The sequence below is a fragment of the Heterocephalus glaber genome, unplaced genomic scaffold (genome assembly GCF_053883595.1).
Source record: "Heterocephalus glaber isolate CG9 unplaced genomic scaffold, H.glaber_assembly_v1.0 deba00001444, whole genome shotgun sequence".
In the NCBI taxonomy this organism is placed as follows: domain Eukaryota; kingdom Metazoa; phylum Chordata; class Mammalia; order Rodentia; family Bathyergidae; genus Heterocephalus; species Heterocephalus glaber.
This window is the reverse complement of record NW_028258297.1, coordinates 18,810,813-18,830,341: the sequence shown is the minus strand read 5'-3', so window position 1 is coordinate 18,830,341 and position 19,529 is coordinate 18,810,813. Positions and strand designations below refer to the sequence as shown.

General features: G+C 44.9%; 1 protein-coding gene across 4 annotated transcripts in view; it reads left to right on the top strand.

The window, feature by feature from the left end:
- Positions 1-694: 694 nt before the first annotated feature.
- The window catches only part of Aebp2 (AE binding protein 2), a 76,247-nt gene continuing 57,412 nt past the window's right edge, over positions 695-19,529 (top strand). The window contains exon 1 of one of the 4 annotated variants that reach the window (XM_087214054.1): positions 695-1,504. In XM_087214054.1, coding sequence (XP_087070180.1) covers positions 849-1,504 — 656 coding nt within the window. In that variant the 5' untranslated portion in view covers positions 695-848. The remainder of the gene's footprint in view (positions 1,505-19,529) is intronic. The other 3 variants (XM_004845791.3, XM_004845793.3, XM_004845792.3) reach the window with 3 other exon arrangements.

Here is a 19,529-nt window from a genome sequence, read left to right as displayed (position 1 = left end):
CAGAGACGTTTGCTCCCAGTTTGTAATCTCACTATCCCTTGGGATAATAAAACAGGATAGATTAAAACTTGTACCGCCGTGCTGCGCACACGGACTTGGTATCTTGCATGGTAAATTACTTGTTTTTGGTACTGGGGATTGGTTGAACCGAGGGTCTTCACACTGAGCTACCGCCCCACCTCTTTTTAGAATTTTATTGATTCATTTATTTAGAGACAGACTCTTGCTAAGTCTCTCAATTCTCCGGGCTGGGCTTGAACTTGCAATCGTCCTGCCTCAGCCCCCAAGAGCGCTCGGATCACAGGAATGCACCACCACGCCAGGCTTTATTTTTCCTATTCCCAGCCCGAGCCTCGTGGACGAAGGTCTCACAAGGCCGAGAACTTGGGCGCTTTCTGGCTCCGCGCCCGCACACAGGACCACTCCCCCGACACCCCGGGGACGGACGCGGACTACCGGGCGAGGGCGACAGAAACGCCGGCCGCCGCGCAGCTTTCCGTAGCGCGGTCGCGGCCGGAGCGGGCGTGGGAAGCCCCCAGGAAACTCCACGCTCGCTGCGGGCGGGCGGGCGGGCGGGCGCGGGGGCGGGGCCCGGAGCCCGCCGCGGGAGGAGGGGCGCCGCCTCGTGTCACCGCGCAGGCGCGCAGCCGTCTCCTCGTGAGTGCGCGCCGCGGCCGGCTGTCCCTGCGCGGGCTCCGTAGCGCGTGTGCGGGCTGACGCAGCCCGCGGGCCCTCCTCCTGCTCTGCGGCGGCGGCGGCCGAGTTTGGGGCGTTGGGGAGGGGGCGCGGAGTCAGAGTCGAGAGGGAGGCGGCGGCGGGGAGCAGGAGGAGGAGGAGGAGGCGCCGCAATGGCCGCCGCTATCACCGACATGGCCGACCTGGAGGAGCTCTCCCGCCTGAGCCCTCTGCCCCCCGGCAGCCCGGGCCCGGCGGCGCGGGGCCGGGCCGAGCCCCCCGAGGAGGAGGAGGAGGACGAGGAGGAGGAGGAAGAGGAGGCGGAGGCCGAGACGGTGGCGGCGCTGCTCCTGAACGGCGGCGGGGGCGGCGGCGCGGGGGGCGGCGAGGCGGAGACGATGTCGGAGCCGAGCCCCGAGAGCGCCAGCCAGGCCGGGGAGGACGAGGACGAGGAGGAGGAGGACGACGACGACGACGAGGAGGACGAGAGCAGCAGCAGCGGCGCTGGCGAGGAGAGTAGCGCCGAGAGCCTGGTGGGCAGCAGCGGCGGGAGCAGCAGCGACGAGACGCGCTCGCTCAGCCCCGGCGCCGCCAGCAGCAGCAGCGGGGATGGGGACGGCAAGGAGGGCCTGGAGGAGCCCAAGGGACCGCGGGGCGGCCCGGGCGGCCAGGGCGGCGGCAGCAGCAGCAGCAGCGTCGTCTCCAGCGGCGGCGACGAGGGCTACGGGACCGGGGGAGGCGGAAGCAGCGCGACCTCCGGGGGCCGGCGCGGCAGCCTAGAGATGTCGTCGGACGGGGAGCCCCTGAGCCGCATGGACTCGGAGGACAGGTCAGTGCCCCGCCGCGCGTCCCTCCTGTCCTCCCGGGGAGCTCCGCCGCGATCCCCCCCTCCTGCTCCCCGAGTGCCCGGCCCCTCCCCCAGGCTCAACTCGGAGGTCTCGGCGGGCCGCCGCGCCCCTCTCTCCGCGGCCAGCGGCTTCTAACTCCCGTCCTTCTCCCCCAACTCTGCTCTCCCCGCCCCCTTCCCTCGCTCCGCGGCTCTGCGCTCCTTTCGGACCCGAGGACAGTTCGCTCCAGCTCGGGACAGTCCCCACGCAGGCCCAGACCCCCTGGCGCAGCCGGAGACGGCTTTGGTGTACACCTCGGCGCATAAGGTTAGGTTCCTCCCGCCGTGTTCGCGGACACTTGTCAGAACTATCATTGACAAGTGTTTTCCAATATGGCTGGTCTCGCCCGGATTTAACACAACTTCCTTGTGTAGGGAGGAGACCCCAAACTATCACTTTTTCTCGTCTTAAAAAAAAAGCCTGTTGTTCTGTGTTTCATCATTGCTTTCTAGAAACCTTCATTTGTAGTCAGTGATGCGGTCTTCATCGCGATTTTTAATCTTTTCCTATTTGTTTTGTTATCAAATCTGGGACAAAGTTTAAAACACGTAAAAAATCGTGGAAAAGAATAGCGAATGGGTGTCTTTTAAAAAACTGCAGAATGAAATAGTTGGAACCCTTAAGTAAAATACAGTCACGAAGGTAAAACGTTACGTGGCTTAGTCTTTTATTGCATAGTTGTATTTCAACGTGAGGGTCATGGTTTGAGTTGATAATGCTTTAAGTCATCTATCTGAGAGGCCTCTAAAGGAATTAGTGGTTTTCTAAAGCTTGTTATAGTAATGTGAGACTGACGAAAATGCACCCCGTGTTTAATAGGACACTTAAGAAATTATAATATTTGTGATATATTTAAGTTAATATTACTTTTAATCTCTTCGAAAAACTTCGTATTTCTAGCTGGGTTTTTTTCCCTAGTTGGTTTTTAATGTAGATTTAAAAATCACTCATGGATATTTTTTTTTCCCATTAAGTTTATTGGTACATTTTCAGTATAAAATAGTTACGTTCATCATTAGGATCTTGTACCATTACATGAGTATCTTGATTCTTATTTTTTTCCCCTTCCCCTGCCCTCCCTTCACCCCCACCACCCTTCCCTATTTGCAAAGACTTTGTTTCCATTTACTGATGGATATTTTTTAAGTATATTAGGTTTTAATTTGACCATCGATGTTTCGATGAGCAGTAGAACTTTTAACAGTTGATTTCAATGTAAGTTTTGATTTCAATTTTGATTTGATTTTAAAGTTCTAGGAATTTTGATTAACTGATATGAATGAACACTTTATAGTTAATGCTACAAGGAGTATAAAGGCCTATTTTGTTTTGTTTTGTTTGGTGCCGGGGATCGAACTCGGGTCCTTGAGCTTGTGCAGCAGGCGGTGAAACCACTGAGCTAAATTCCCGTCCCTAAAGGCCTATTTTGAAAATCTAACGTTCTTTTTGACACTTTTATGCCTAGTTAAAATAGGTATCTTGAACGGGGTTAAAATGAACTATTCAAACCTTAAAACTATTGTTGAACTGTATAGGCATGAGTAGGAGAATGCCTTTCAGAAAATTTAAAGTTGATATGAACTGCACAATAAAGCATATGTTACATATCATTTTACTCTATCCTGCATTGATGACACTACATACTTGAAAGTTGACTTTTCATAATTACCGTCCACCAGGTTTTTTGTTTAGTGTACATACACACTTGCCTGGCCCAGCACAGTTCTGTGTCGATCTCATTCTCAAAACTATGCTTCAAGGTAGGTATTATTTTGACTTCCATTTAGCAGATGAAAAAGCAAGTTGAGTGGTTTATTCAAAACAGTACCGAGCTGGGAGCTGGGAGCTGGGAACTGGGTGCCGCTGGGAGCCAGGAGCCAGGAGCCAGGAGCCAGGTGCCGGGTGCTGGGTGCAAGCCTGGAATCCCAGCTATTTGGGAGGCTGTGAGATAGGAGGATCACATGTTCGAGGCCAGCCTGGCAACTTAGAAAACCCCATTTCAAAAAAAAGAAAAAGGTGGGGCTGGGGATTTAGCTCAGTGGTTCCGCCATCTGCCTTGAAAGCGCAAGGTCCAGAGTTCAATCCCTGGTACCAAAAAAAGAAAAAGGGTTAGGCATATAGCTCAGTGGTGGAGTGCTTGCCTATATTGTGGGAGGACTTGGGTTCAAACCTCGTAAAAACCAAACAAAACTGTTAAGTATGGCATGAAAATGGTAGAACTGGTTCTGAACAAAGGTTCTGAAGTCCTGTATTTCCACTTCAGAAAGTTAGAATAATTTGCCATAAAAAACAAGTGGTATGTAGAGTTTCATTTAAACTAAAGTCTGTTTGTTACATCCCTTTAGGAGACAAAGAATTACTGGTTAAGTAATATTTCAGCAAGTGGAGTTTTGGTTTCATTTGACATACGTTAGATAGTCATTTGAATAATATCATTTCTCAGAGAAAGGAGTAAGATGCTGGTGTCACAAGTCCAAATAAAGCTTAAACTTAATATCTGAGTATACTTCTGTGCTTGAAACATTAGAGACCATAAAAATTACAATATTTTTACCATTTCAGGATACTAGAGATGTCATTCATATGAGAAACCATGAATGAAATCAGCTTGTGGTCTTGACAATCTAAAATACCTCCTTGTCGACATTGACATTTTTATTCTTTTGAGAGTTGTTTTATTTTTTTATGGTGTTGGGGCTTTCTGAACTCAGGGCATCTACACTCTCAGCCCTTCATTTGAGACAGGGCCTAAGTTGCCCAAGCTGTCCTTCAGCTTGTGATTCTGTCACCTCCCAAGTACCTGGCATTATAGGCCTCCACCTGGCTTAGGGCTATTTTATATTGGGAAAGGATCCATCATTCTTAAATTATCTTTTAGATTACACCAGTCTGGATTTCATAGTCTTGAGTTCATGGTAGGAAGTCTTTTATTTTTTATTTTTACTTTTTTCATTTTTTGACACAAGGTCTCTCTACATAGTTCAGGGTGGCTTTGAACTCACTATGTAGCCCAGGCTGGCCTTGAACTCCTGAGCACTGGGATTATAGGCTTGTGCCACCATGACTGGCAAGACATAAGATTTAGAAGTCTGAGATGTCAATTTAAAAAGATGTTTTGGGTGGTGAAAAGTGACTAAACTTTTCAAATGATTAAATGACACTTACTGAGTACAAAAAACATTGATTATTTTCAGATGGAGAAGGTTACTCAGAACTGTGTTAAGCCGGGCATGGTGGTGCACACCTGTAATCCCCACAGTGGGGAGACTGAGGTAGAGGGTTTGCCAAGAGTTCGACACTAGCTTGGGCTATACAGGGAGACCAAAAAGCAAAAAAAAAAAAAACCCAGTGTAAGTGTGTAAGCCTGTTTATTTTGATAAATGTAGACAATCACTTTTCTTGACAATTGGAGAAATTTAGAAAATTTTAACATCGATATATAATTGTACTTTTACTTTCATAGTGAAGATAGAATATATATAAATATAAATAGAAATTTTTGTTTGTTTTCTGAGACTGGGTCTCACTATAGTTCAGGCTGGCCTCGACCTCACTGAGTAGCTTAGGCTGGCCTCAAACTTGTGATGATCCTCTTGCCTCAGCCTCCTGAGTGCTGGCATAACAGGTGTGTGCCACCATGGCCAGCTAAGTTAGAATATTTTTGGGGGGAATATTTAGCTGTACAGTACCTCAAAACTAGCTTGTCCTGGGCCAGGGATTTAGCTCAGTGGTCCCACTGCCTGCCTTGCAAAGCAGAAGGTTCCAAGTTCGAACCCGGGTACAAAAAAAACCACAATAAAACCCTAGCTTGTCTTTTACTTTGAACTTAAACTTAAGTACTTTTAATAAGATTACTATGTTTTACATTAATTTGAGGTGAACTTTTAAAAAATTTTTATTTTTTATACATCATTTCATCTTAATTTCCATTGTCTAATACAGTATCATAAAAAAGTATAAGAATAGTTTAAGAACTATTGAATAAATGTCATCCCAGTAGTAATCAAGTGCCACTGATACACACACACACACACACACACACACACACACACACATATCAGTGCTGGAAAATTTTCACCTGGGTGTGGTGGCGCACACCTGTAATCCTAGTCCTCAGGAGCCTGAGGCAGGAGGATTTCCATGAGGCCAGCCTGAACTGCATAGCAAGACCCTGTCTCAAAAAACCGAAAACAAGCACACAACAAAACCCAATAATTTTAGTTTACAAAGTATTACAAGCTATTGAATTAGATTGCGAAGTAAAGTACTACCCTTGACTTCTTATGGGTATAGGTGTGTTGGCAGTAGCCTCTTATTTTTGTGGTTGTCTTTATTTTTATATTAGGTCCCCCCCTTCCCCTCTAGCTAGATTATAAGCCATGATTTACTTTGAAAAAGCTAGAATCCCTTTCAGCCACTTTCACCAGACTTTCTGGGTAAATCCAGGGGTCAAGTAAAAAGTGCCCAAGTAAGCATTGGGGTTGGTAGGAAAGGCAGACAGCATGGGAGTTAATGGTCAGCAGGGGCTGAGGCCTTTACCATTTTGTGGGTCAGTTTGAAATCCAGCCCTGTCAGTTGCAGCTTCTGAGGTATAACTTGCTTTGACATTAGGAAAACTGGCTTATAGCTCACTGTCCCAGTAGTGTGAGTAGGAAGGTCTTTTTCTAGTACAGTACAGAGCCTGAACTTTTTTTTTTGTACCAGGTATCAAACTCTGGGCTTTGTGTTTTCGAGGCAGACGCTGAGCCTAAACTTTTATTTATTTTTTGGTACCGGGGATTGAACTCGGGTCCTTGCACTTTCACAGCAGGCGGTGAAACCACTGAGCTAAATCCCCAGCCCTAAACTTTTAAACTATGATGCTACATGTTGGGATCATTACGGAGATTTGCTGAGGATTATATGATTGAGGCAGTACAGTGCTTTTGTGTATAGTAATACTCCTGCATGGTGCTAGAGCTCTTACTAGGTACCCCTTTGGGCTCTATAGCAGCTACCTGTAGTCTGTCCAGAATCCTTTTCTTGCTACTCTGCTTTTGATCAAATTTAGGGAAAAGAGCTAATAGGTCTCAGTATTCATTGGTAACATATTTACATATTTGTAACTCTTGAAGAAGTTTGGCTTTGTGCTAATAATGAAACAAGGACATTAAAAAAAATCTACGGGTTGTGCTTATATGGAGATGTAAGGAGCCATTTTACTTTTAAGACACATCAAGACTGTGTTTTGGGGCCGTGGATTTACCTCAGTGGTTCCTCCACCTGCCTCACAAGTACAAGGTCCCAAGTTTGATCCCCGGTACCAAGAAAAAAAAAAAAAAAAAAAAAAAGACTGTATTGTTGGGTCAGGTAGGGAATCCTGTATGTAAGCTAGGTTGCCAGATACTGTGATACTACGTGCAGGACTTTTTCTGTGTGTGTGACGGGAGGGGAGAGTGCTTCCCACTTCGTCTACCCTGCATGGTATCACTGGACTTCATTCCTTTGAGCAGAAAACTTCATACCTTGCCGGTTACTTTGGTTATTTATTGCTGGATAACAGATTTCCCCAAAATTTAGCAACAGAAAGGCTCAGGCTCTGGGGAGAGGTTGCATTGAAGGTGTTGGTGGAACTGTAGTGGGACAGGAAGGCCCTTCAGGGCGGCTCCCATCTGCATGAGGTGTCCCGTGTCCTCACCATAGATCGCCCCTCTTCAGCCGCTGACTGAGAAAGCAGGAAGAAGCTGCGCTGCTCTTTTCTGACCCAGATAGACCTCCTTGTTTCTTCATACCTTTGGCTAGCAGACAAGGGTTTCCTGATTTTTCTCTTTATAGTTTCTGATACATTTAATTGCTTCAGTTTTGTTTTTTTTTGTTGTTTTTTTTGGTACCGGGGATCTAACTTGGGTCCTTGCACTTGGGCAGCAGGCAGCAAAACCACTGAGCTAAATCCCCAGCCCTTGCTTCAGATTTTTTGATTGACAAACCTTTTCAACCCGCCCCAATGCCACAGTGGATGTTTTCCTGGCCTTCTTTAAACGTGGCTTTTTTTGTCCCTTTAATTCCCATATTTGTATTCCCCTTTTGGCTTTTTTATATAGGTGGAGGGATGTGTAGACTGTTGGAGTATAAAGAACTTGTAATGTGGAATAAGGACAATTCTTACACTAGTACTGAGACCCATATCATGATTTTGAGAAATGTCTTGGCCTTAGGTCCTCAGCTGCAAAACAGGGTGTGGTATTACCAGGAGGGTCCAAATGAAATAATTTTTGCTAAAAAATCCTGTGAACTGTTATAAAGAATCTTTTATTTATTTATTTATTTTTGGTACCAGGCATTGAACTCAGGACCTCACACTTGCCAGGCAGCTGCCATGCTGCAGAGCTACATCCCTGGCCCTTTTTTTTTTTCCTTTTTCTTTTTTTGAGACAGGGTCTTACTATGTAGTTCAAGGTGGCCTCAAACTCCTGGTGATCCTTCTGCCTCAGCTTCCCAAGTGCTGGGATTACAGGTGTGCGTCACCACGCCTGGCTCAAGAATCCATGTTACTTGAATGCTTGCTTTATCTTTCTTTTTTTATGGGTACTGGGGATCAAACTTGGGACCTTGCGCTTACAAGGCAGGTGCTGGAACCACTGAGCTAAATCCCTGGCCCCAGAATGGCATTTTTGAGGTCAGATCAGTTTTGCTCATTTAGCTCTTCATAGTACTTAATACAGCATTGGGTATCATGAGACCTTAAGTATGTATTAGCAATAATTTGAGATGCCAAAATAGGACTTCCTTAATATCTTACTGCTTTAGATTTCTTGTGTACGGAGGACAGTAATGGTTCTTATCCTATAAGATTGTTATGGATTGGGAGTGAAGTGTTTTTGCACAGTTCATCAAGTGTCTATGTCAGTATGTGGGGGGCATTTATTTTTCAGGCGTAGAGAGAATGGCTCTTCACTGTGCTAGGTAGTACTACTGTAGGTGCTGGGTACAGGCGGGAATAACATAAGGCCTTGACCTGAGTGCTGTAGGCCCCAGCCTGCACAGACTGGGGATGGCCGTTACTGTGCTGGGCCTCCAGGCATGTACCACCATGTGTCCATGGATGAGGCATGGACCGAATTGTTTCCCCAGCACTGGGGACTGAACTGAAGATTCACCACCATGCCCAGCTGCAGCAGACTTTAAAGAGTCGAGTTACAGCTCAGCAGTAGAGTGCCTCCTGGCTTTTATAGGGAGTGGGGAGTGGTAGGAGGGATTGAACCCAAGGTCTTCACACTGAGCTACAACTGTAGTCATTTTTTTTTTCTTAAATTTTAAAAAAGGGTTTCACACTGGGCATGGTGACACATCCCTGTAATCCCAGCACTTGGAAGGCTGACGCAGAGGACCGGTGCAAGCTCAAGCCCAGCTTAGGCTACACAGTGAGCTCAAGACCCTGTCTCAAAAAAACCAAAAAAAGATTAAAAAAAAAAAAAAAAAAGAGTGGCCTGGCTCAGCGGCACAGTGCCTGCCTCACAAGTGCAGGGTCCTGAGTTCAATCCCCAGTACAAAAGAAAAGTCTGTCCCTAAGTCACTAACTTGCCCAGGCTGAGCTCAAACTTGGGATCCTCCAGCCTCAACTTACTGGAATTACAGCCTCGTACCATCACTGAAAGTCTGGAATCTGAGGCAGGAGGATCACCATGAGTCTGGGCTACCTAGTGAGTTCAAAGTCAGCCTGAACTACAAAGTGAGACCCTGTCTCAAAAAACCTGTGCACTTGAACCAGTTTTCTTTAACACATGTTCTTGGCCAACTTAGCCTGTTCCTGCCAGTTTGAACACTTGGGAGGCTGAGGTGGTCCATGCTTGACTGTCCCATTGGGTGAGTGGCCCATGCCACTGGTTTTTTGGTGCTGGGGATCGAACTCAGGTCCTTGCGCTTACAAGGCAGCCAGCAGAACCACTGAGCTAAATCCCTGGCCCTTGTACCACTGGTGATAGAAACAGATCTGATCACTTTTACTAATGTTTTTACTAATAAATAAAAAGCTGCCCAGTGGGACCGTCATGCACATCCCACTGAGGTTCATGCTGCCCAGCAGTGAGACCTGTGAATTATGGACCTGCTGTGCATGTGTTAGAAGGCTGCATTGTACCCTGGCTATCTTGGTAAGTTTTCCAGTCTAGGCTTGAACTCTTCCTTCTGCCTCAGCCCCACAGAGTGCTGGGTTTCAGTTCTAGTCATTCTAAATACGTAGGTAAAGCTAGTTATTCATTGTTAGCAGAAACTTCGGGGTGTGTTTTCTTTTTTCTTCTTTGTTTTTTTCCTGGTACCGGGGTCGAACTCAGGGCCTTGCACTTGTGGGCACTGAGCTACCTCCCGGCCCAGGAGTATGTTTTCTTGTAATTGATTTGCAGTGACTTAACCATATTGAATTGATTTTGTGTGTGTGTATGTGTGTGCTGTTAGCTGAATAAACTGTTTACCACTGAGCTCCACCCTCATCTGAGTTCATTTTGGTGACTTCAGAGAAGTTGCATTTGTAGAAGTTAATATTATGTTGGCCTTAACACTCAGTGGGCTGTTTTGGGTGTGAATAGGTGATCATATGATGCTTGGGTGCTTGTCATTTATTGTTTAGTTACTGATGTTTAGCATTGTGTCCTGTTCAGTAATGAGGCTGGGTGTGATGGCGCAGGCCTGTGATCCCAGGAGGCCAAGGCAGGAGGATCCCTGCCAGATTGAGGCCAGTTTGAACTACATAACTGAGACCCTGTCTCAAACAAAAAAACCCCAAACAAACAAACAAAAAATAGAACTAGAGAATCTTACAGTTAGTGACTAAAGATTGACGGGAAGAGGCTGTGTTTTAGGGTTCCAGGACTATTGAAGAGAGGCTTTAAGGAAACCTAATTGAAATATACAGGAATAAATGAGTCTCATGTACAAGAAGACCTCCTGCCTAGATCGGAGGTTAGACCTGGGAAATGAGAGTGAATGACTAAAGTGTGCCTTTTATGTCAGCACCATTGTGCTCCTATTTTCTTAGTATGGGGCTGTGAGTCACATTTTCTTGTTTGTGTTGTTGTTGTTTGGAGAGAGGGTCCCATTTTGTAGCCCAGGCCAGCGTTAAACTCATGATGATACTCCTGCCTCAGCCCCCCAAGTGCTGAGATTAACAAGCCTGTGCAACCACCCCAGACTTGTTTTTTGTGTTTTTTTTTTTCTGGTACCGGGCATTGAACTCAGGACCTTTCACTTGCAAGGCAGGTGCATCATGACTGAGCTAAATCCCCGGCCCTGGCTTTTTTTTTTTTTTTTTTTTCTTTTTCTTTTTGGTACCAGGGATCGAACTCGGGTCCTTTCACTTGTGCAGCAGGTGGTGAAACCACTGAGCTAAATCCCTGGCCCTGTTTTTTTTTTTGAGTCAGGGTTTCACTCTGTACTGTAGGTTAAGCTCCTAGAACTCACTCTGTAGCCCAGGTTGGCCTGGAACTCCTGATCTTCCTGGCTCAGCTTCTTAAGTGCTGGAATTATAGATTACAGGTGTGTGCTGCCACGCCTGGCTGCTTTTTTTTTTTTTTTTTTCAAGTGGTACTGGGAATTGAGACTAGGGCTTTTGCTCTGAGCTGCATCCACACCCCTTTTCATGTTTTACTTTGAAATAGGAATTTGCTAAATTGCCAAACTGGGTTCCAATCTGTGACCCTCCTCCTCTGAAAATCCCATAGTGCTGGGATTACAAGTGTCCACTAACATACCCAGCTGTGCTCTGTCTTGGTTGGTGCTGTATTTTAGCACAGTACGTGACACACAGTCATATTTGCTCTATTGCTTTGAAGGATCTCGAATTTGATACGTGATGCATTTTGATGGGAAAGTTTTGTTCATTGCTTGGTTCCCAATGCACATGCTAGAACTTGTTGGTGTGGATTACCTCCTGACTCACTCCCCTTTCCAGTCAGAACAGTTAGTTTGGTACTCAACTTGCTGTACTCTTGGAACCAGTTAACAGTGAATACTCTGCCACTGTTTTGTTTTGTTTTCTTTTTTTGGTGCCAGGGATCAAACTTGGGACCTTGCGCTTTTGAGGGAGGTGCCAGAACCACTGAGCTAAATGCCCGACCCTTGTTTTGTTTCTTTTGAGACAGGGTCTCGCTATGTGGTCCAGGCTGCCCTTGAACTCACTGTGTAGCCTAGGCTGGCCCCATCACGATCCTCCCAATCCTCCTGCCTCAGCCTCAGCCTCAGCCTCCCAAGGTCTGGGATTACAGGCCTGTGCCACTACACCCAGCTGTATTCTTAAACATACTTTGCATGAATGATGAAACAAGTATTATGGGAAGACTGATATGTGAGAAAGTTGGAATTCGGAGACCAGTTGGCTAACACAGTACAGTTAGGAACCTAAGTGATTTGGGGCAGTTAGAGGATGGGAGGAAAAGTAATGATTGGGAACCAGATCAAAGGAAAGTAAATCTAATTTTCTTGGTGCCCCTTAAGAAAATCAGTTACTGTTTCTGAAGGAAAAGTTTTTCTTGAGGATTTCATATAGTTTACCAATATTTCTAGACCCACCCATCACTAAAATAATAACTAAATTTAAATAAGCATTGAGCACTGATAGCATGAAACTTTAAATTGGAAGTGAATGTAATTTAACTTCTCAGGAGTTGCTTCCTTATCTGTAGAATGCCAGCAGTATTTTAGTTCTGGATGAGGTGAGATGGCATCTGTGAAGGGCCTGGGCACTGCTGAGTTCGGTCATTCTCCCTTTTCTCTCACAGTGGTGGGAAGAACCTCCAGTGAGAGCTTGGGCGGATGTGGGAGACTGGGCTTTTCCAGCTGCTTCATTCCTGAACCTCAGGGGGATTCTCATAGATGGAGGTGTTGACACTCCAGTAGAGAGTAATTTAGAGCTCAGGTGTGAGGGTTCTGCTGCAGACTCGGCAAGTACTCTAAATGCAGCTCAAACTAATAAATAATGCTGTATATTCCCCCTTCTCACAAACTCCGGATGTTGCCAGGTGCAGCTTTGCTAGATCTAGGATCTCAAGATTATTTTAGGGAGGTTCTTCTGGGTTCAAAAGTCACCTGTTACTGTTTCACATTTATGGTGTTGTATTATCTGTTTGTGCTTGTCTGCAAGCCTGTAATTATGATTACTGTTACTATTGATATTGTTATTGTTATTTTTGTTTGCTTTTCGAGACAGGGTCTCACTATGCAGTTCAGACTGGCCTTGAACTCACTATGTAGTCCAGGTCGGCCTCAGACTCCTGGCTATCCTCCTGCCTCAGCCTCCAGAGTGCTGGGATTACAGGTGTGCACCACCATGCCCAGCTTGATGATGATGATGATGATTATTGTGTTTGAACTCAGGGCCTCGTGCATTCATGCAAGTGCTTTACTACTGAGCTATTCCCTTGGCCTGGTGTAATTTTTTTTCTTTGAGACTAGTTCAGGCTGGCCTGGAGTTTATGGCTATCCTCCTGCCTTAGCCTCCTGAGTAATGAGATTATAGGAGTGTGCCACAGAATCCGGCCACCTGGTGTATTAAAGGTGAGGTTTGGGGCTGGGGATTTGGCTCAGTGGTCCCACCTCCTGCCTTGCATGTGCAAAGTCCTGAGTTTGATTCCCAGTACCAAAAAAAAAGATGAGGTTTTATTTCTTCTTTTTTAAATGGCTGTACTGGGGATTGAGTCCAGGAAGCATTAAACTACATCTCCAGCCCTTTTCACTTACTTCTGAGACAGGGTCTCAACAAGTTGCCCCAGCTGGCCTAGACTTGGGATTGTCCTGCCTCAGCCTGAGCTATGATCACGGGTGTGTGCCACCACACCTGGCTTTTTTTTTTTTTTTTTTTTGGTACTGGGGATCGAACTCGGGACTTTGTGCTTGCAAGGCAGGCAGTGGAACCACTGAGCTAAATCCCCGGCCCTTTTTTTGGTGTTTACATTCTTTTTTTTGGGTACCGGGGACCGAACTTGGGTCCTTGCGCAGCAGGCGGCGAAACCACTGAGCTAAATCCCTGGCCTTCACACCTGGCTTTTTTATGTTTGAGAGGTGTTGCATGTTTAGGGATCTTGCTGTATTGCTCAGGCTGGCCCAATCTCTTGTGCTCAAGCCACCCCCGCCCCCTTCTGAGGAGTTGGAACTACAGGCGGGTGCCCCAACACCCGCCCAGGTCTTCTCACCTACACATCTCACTCACAGTGAGAGGTGTTAATGTTTAGAACTTCGTCATTGGTTGAGGTGAATTGGAGATGGAAGTACCTGGTGCATATGTTTTCTTTGTCACTGTTACTAGTGTGGCCACGTGAGGCAAAAAGAGAACTGCCTACTATTAAGTGCCTCATGGAAGTGGAGCTGTAAAGTATTTGTCTTTTTGAGACTGGATGATTTTCACTTGTGTTCTATCTGCTCTGTCTGTTGTAGCATATGTCAGAATTTCTTGGTTGATTCTGGGTAGTACTCTGTGTACATTGTCTCTTGTTTATAGATTTGTCCCTCGCTAGGTTGCTTCTCTTTTTTTCTCTGTGATGCCTGGGATGAGCTCCAGGACCTTCACTTTGAGCCACACCCTCTGCCCCGCCCCGCCCCCTTCCACTGTGTATGTAGCTCAGGCTGGCCCCCCAGAGTGCTGAGATTACAGCCATGTGCCACTGCACTAGACTATGTCTATTTCTATGTAGATCAGGGTTTTGCTAAAATACTGGGGTTGACCTTGAATTTGTGATCCTCCTGCCCAAACCTACCAAGTAGCTCGATTATAGGTGTGCCTTACCAGCACGCAGAAAAGACTTGTTGCCATTTTTCATCCTTAATTTCAGTACTTTTTTAAGTTCCTGACTTGTTTTTTGATTTTCATTTCTATGTTCCTAGAAGTGTTATGAGTTAGAGAAAACATTGAGCTCTTGGAAGGCTCTTGGTGTTTTTCAGCAAAAGCATTTACTAGTTAACTGGTAATTTATAAAATTTCTGTCATTACTTTTTATAAAGTAATGTTCTAAATTCATCTTGGAAATTAGTCACTTGATGTCTTTTGAAATATTGAGTACTGCTGTCCTTATTCTTGTCAGAAACATACATTCTGAAATCATCGGATAAAGTCACTTATTCTCGTAGTTGTGGGCATGGAATCCAGGGCCTTACAGAAACCTGGCACGTGCTCTGCCCCTGAGCTTACCCCTCCTCACCAGTAAGATAAGGTTTTACTAACTACTTTCGACAGCTTTACTACGACAGTGACTATCCTGAGCATTGTTTGAGTCGATTCTTGTATTGAATAAATTTGATAAAATTGTCTTTTTTACATTTCTTGTATTATAAAAATTAATGAAAAAATAAGCAGTTTTTGATAATCCTGTATTTAAGTAATTGGACTGGTAAGTGGTTAAAATTTTCAGTCTAGCCTTGAATTAGCCATCCTCTTGCCTCAGGCTCTGGCGTAGCTGGAGTAACAGGTGTGTGCTACTCTGCCTGGCCAAGAAAAATCATTTTTATAATTTAACACTGACTTAAAAACCTTCAGGCAGCCTGGTGTGTGGTGCACACCTGTAATCTCAGCACTCAGGAGGCCGAGGCAGGAAGATCACTGCCTATTCAAGGCCAGCCTGAACTACACGGTGAGTTCAAGGCTGGAGCCTAGACTAGACAGTGAGACCCTGTCTCACCAGAGAACCCCACAAAAACCTTCAAGGAAACGTGATTACTCCGTTTTAAAATGGGTGTTGTCTTGCATAGCAGGTTTTATTTTTTGTGGTGCTGGGTGTTTCTTGGACTGCAGTTATAGGTGTGTGTCACTACACCTGGCTTTCTACCAGATTTTTAAAAAATATGACCCCTTTGGTATACACATTTTTTTCTTGAGATCTTTTAAAGTAAAAGATCACTCTTTATTGTGTAATTGAAGAAGGATATTTCTACCGTTACAGTCTTGTTGAATGTAATTGCTGATATATTAAACTATATGAAAAATGTAGGTGGAGTAATCTTAAAAAGAGCTATAGAACTGAGATGGGAAGCAGAGGGAAGAAAACCTGGGTGGTGTGCAGTGGAGAGAAAAGCACACAGCCTGCGTGTTTTCCACAGCCCAAGTTTCATCATTGTTGCAGAAACTCCCCATTGGCCAATTTAGTGAGTGATGCTGGGTCTTGGGGAGAAAGATCTTCCCTCTTTACCTATAAAATAATTATGGGGATATAGAGTATTTTTCTTGGTTAGAAAAACCATTTTTGTTTTTAAAATTACAGTGATAATGTATAGCTTATAATGTGGAGCTTATAAATTATAGTAATAGTGGTAATAATATCTTGTTTTTGGCTAATGATTTCTGGTGTGCTTCTAATTAATTTTTTATGATTGTCTTAATGTGACAGAGCCGTATATTTCATCTACCTTAACAATCTTACTTAAATTAACTAAAAATTATGAGCACCTGGGCCGGGGATTTAGCTCAGTGGTTTTACCTCCTGCTGTGCAAGTGCAAGGACCAGAGTTCAAACAAAAAATTATGAGCACCTGAGTGTGATGGTGCATGCCTGTAATCCCAGCACTCTGGGAGGCTGAGGCAGGAGGATTGCAAGTTTGAGCCCAATCTGGGTTTGATCCCTGGTATTGCAGAAAGCAAGAGACAGGACTATTCACTATGTACAGGCTGCTAGCTAGGTTTAGGGGTTTGCTCTAAAAGAGTCTTAGATTTGATTCACCATACAGATTAATCAGATTATAAAGGAGCAGAATTCCTCTACTTTAGGTGAGTAGGAGGCCTTGGGGTTATTTGACTTATTTATAACACACAGTGAAATAGGCACCTGTTCTTTTCTTCTTGCTTCTGAGTTTAGGAACCTAAAATCTTACAGTGCCACAGCAGTTAACAAAGCAAGTCCACATGGCTTTACAGAAATCTCATGTGGCCTAAACGTCTTCAATGCTGTTCAAGACCAGTTCTTACTAACTCTCCGTCTTGATCAATAAAAAGGAAAGTGCTTACACCTCAGTGCCTGGAACAAACATTGGAGTTGACTCTCTCTTTCTTCCCATCCCTCCTTCCATCCCTGGCATGTGGAGTTAGTTACAGCCCAGTCCTTTTAGTTTTTATTTTGAGACAGGGTCTTGCTGCATTGCCCAGGCTGGCCCTGGACTTGCGATTCTTCCGCCTCAGCCTCACAAGCAGCAGGATTATAGGACTGCCTCCAGTTGGAGTTTATGTTTACATCGTGAGGCTGGTATTTGTTTTGGCATTGTAAGTTATCAATTTGGGACAAAATCTACCTGAGAACAGTGTTGTTCTCTCTTTCTGACTTTGATTTAATTTTTTATGAACGTAATTAACTTGTAGGAACTAAATTTAATGGTTATCGTATTGGTAATTCTCTGTCCAAATGAGTCAAATTATATATAGTTGTTAAATATTTGTGTGTGTGTGCGTGTGCGCTAAGGATGTATGTACAAGACCAAAGGAACTTTTTGCTTTTTTTGAAATGTGGTGGTTTTTTTTTGGTACTGGGGATCAAACTCGAGACCTTGTGCTTGCGAGGCAGGCACTGGAACCACTGAGCTAAATCCCTGGTGCTGTTTTTTTGAGACAGGGTCTCACTTTGTACCGTGCAGGCTGGCCTTGAACTCACTGTGTAGCCCCGTTGCAGGCGAGCATCTCCATGCCTAGCCCCAGAGGAACCTTTGTGTTGTATCACACTAGTTGAAACAGAGCATCAGTCATTTTGTTGTATATTATAGGCTGTATTTATTTCACATTGGTTCCTAAATCAGTAATGTTAGGTTTTTCCTTCGAATATGTAGCAGTGTGGCAGTTAAGTTCTTGGTGTTATTGCTTCGTACTTGTTTGATTTAGGGCACATCACATGGTTTCTGTGTCTCAACTTTGTGTGCACACTTAACAGCACTTAGGATTGAACATGAAGGGAGTTAATACTCTACCGTGCTGTCACACTATCAGGGAAGACAGCTGACCTCGGCGTTCAGTAGTTAGAGCAGATTTCTCTTGCTGATGGGACTGCAGTCTGGGCAGAGCTCGGCACTTGCAGAGTGGTGATGTGCAGGGCACTGGAATTGTCAGAAAGCTCACTGACAGCCTCATGCCACATGCCTGGTGCCTGGGCTAGGAAGACTGGGCAGCTGTGGACGGGAACAGTGGGCACCTCTCTGGCACTTCTCTAACTCTGATCCTCACAGGTTCTCTTCAACATGGTGGATTCAGGGGAACTGTGTTATTTACTTGGTAGCTCAGGAGAAAGCCTTTCTAAAACTGTTGCCGTTAATGACCTGGGAAATCTGGCATTACCACTTTTTTTGTTTTTTGAGACAGGGTCTCACTTTGTATAGCACAGGCTGGCCTTGAACTCAGTATGTAGCCCAGGCTGGGCTCCCCGGTGATCCTCCTGCCTCAGCCTCCACAGTACTGGGATCACAGGCCTGTGCCACTATATCTGACATTACCAGTTTTGCAGTAAACTCAGGCCTGAGCTGGGAGTGGTGGCGCAGGCCTATAATCCCAGCATTTGAGAGCCTGAGGCAGGAGGATCACCACAAGTTCAAGGCCAGCTAGGGCTACACCATGAGTTCGAGCCCAGCCTAAACTGTATAGAGACCCAGTCTCAAAACACAAACACAAAAACAAAAACCCAAAAAATAATCTCAAGCCCGCTCAGATTCAAGGAATGGTAATGTAGACACCATCTGTTGACACCACATTGTAAGAAGAGGGATGGGATCGGATAGGCTGGTATGGGCATCTTTTGAAAACATGACTTGACACAAGCACTTAGAGCAATGCAGGACAGACAGTATTGTATGTGGACATACATCGAGTGTATGCAGACGCTCAGCAAGTGTTAGCGATGATGAAAAGTAGAAAGTCACATTTGCAGTGGCTTTTTATAATGTAAATTATAGTATGTTATGTCCCCTCCCCCCGCCCCTTTTGGTACCAGGGGTTGAAATCAGGACCTTGTGCTTGCCAGGTAGGCAGGCCCAGTGCTGCTGAGCTACATCCCTGGCCCCCGTTTTTCTCTTCTTATTAAGAGAAATTTGTATGTGAGGAGTAGGCAGACTTTGTTGTTTTCTTGTATCCATTTCTTTCAACTGTTCAGGTTAGCTCTTAATCCATTTGAGACTCAATAAGTAGCAGGGCACATAATTATAATCTATTCTAACAAACAGATGAAGAATGGGGGTGGATAATTCATGTAGAGTGTTCACTCTTAAAATTGTGTAATATCAGGTAAACAACTTCCTTTACCAAGGTATAAGGGAATCTCAAATGCTGTGAATTATTCTGAGTTTTTCTTTAATTTTGAGCATGGGAGAAGTACAAGGTACTATTTTAGTAATGAGTGGCAGTTTTATTACAGATGAGTGGAACATCACCTGTTAGCCAAATAGTAATTTACCTTGTTAAATTAGGAGCCCTATATATAGCTCTGAGGTTGTTTATAATTTTGACAGATAAGCTTTAAAAAATTGCATATAGGCTCTTTTTGCGTGTGTGGTAGTAGGGATCAAACCCAGGGCCTTTGCACTAAACTATATCCCCAGCCCATTTTTGTGGTATGTGTGCTGTCAAAGTGAGCACCTCTGGCCCATTTTTCATTTTTTAAAATTTTGAGGTGGTGTCTCTTTTAAGTTGCACAGGGTGGGCTTGAACTTGCCACCTCCCTGCCTTAGCCACTCAGAGTGCTGGATTATAGGCATGCACCACCACGCCTGGCTAGTAATATGTGTGGGTTTTTTGTTTTTTTGGTACCTGGGATCGAACTCACGACCTTGCACTCACGACCTTGCACTCGTGAGGCAGGAGCGGTGCCACTGAGCTAAATCCCCAGCCCTAGTAATATGTTTTTAATGAAAAGTAACTTCCAATGTAAAACATCAAAGAAAGCATTGCTTTGCATTTGATGTCCTTAATATCTGGTTTAATAGGCAGATTCTCATATCTGCTGTGTTCAGTCTGTTGAAATGAATCTTTTTTTTTTTTTGGTACCA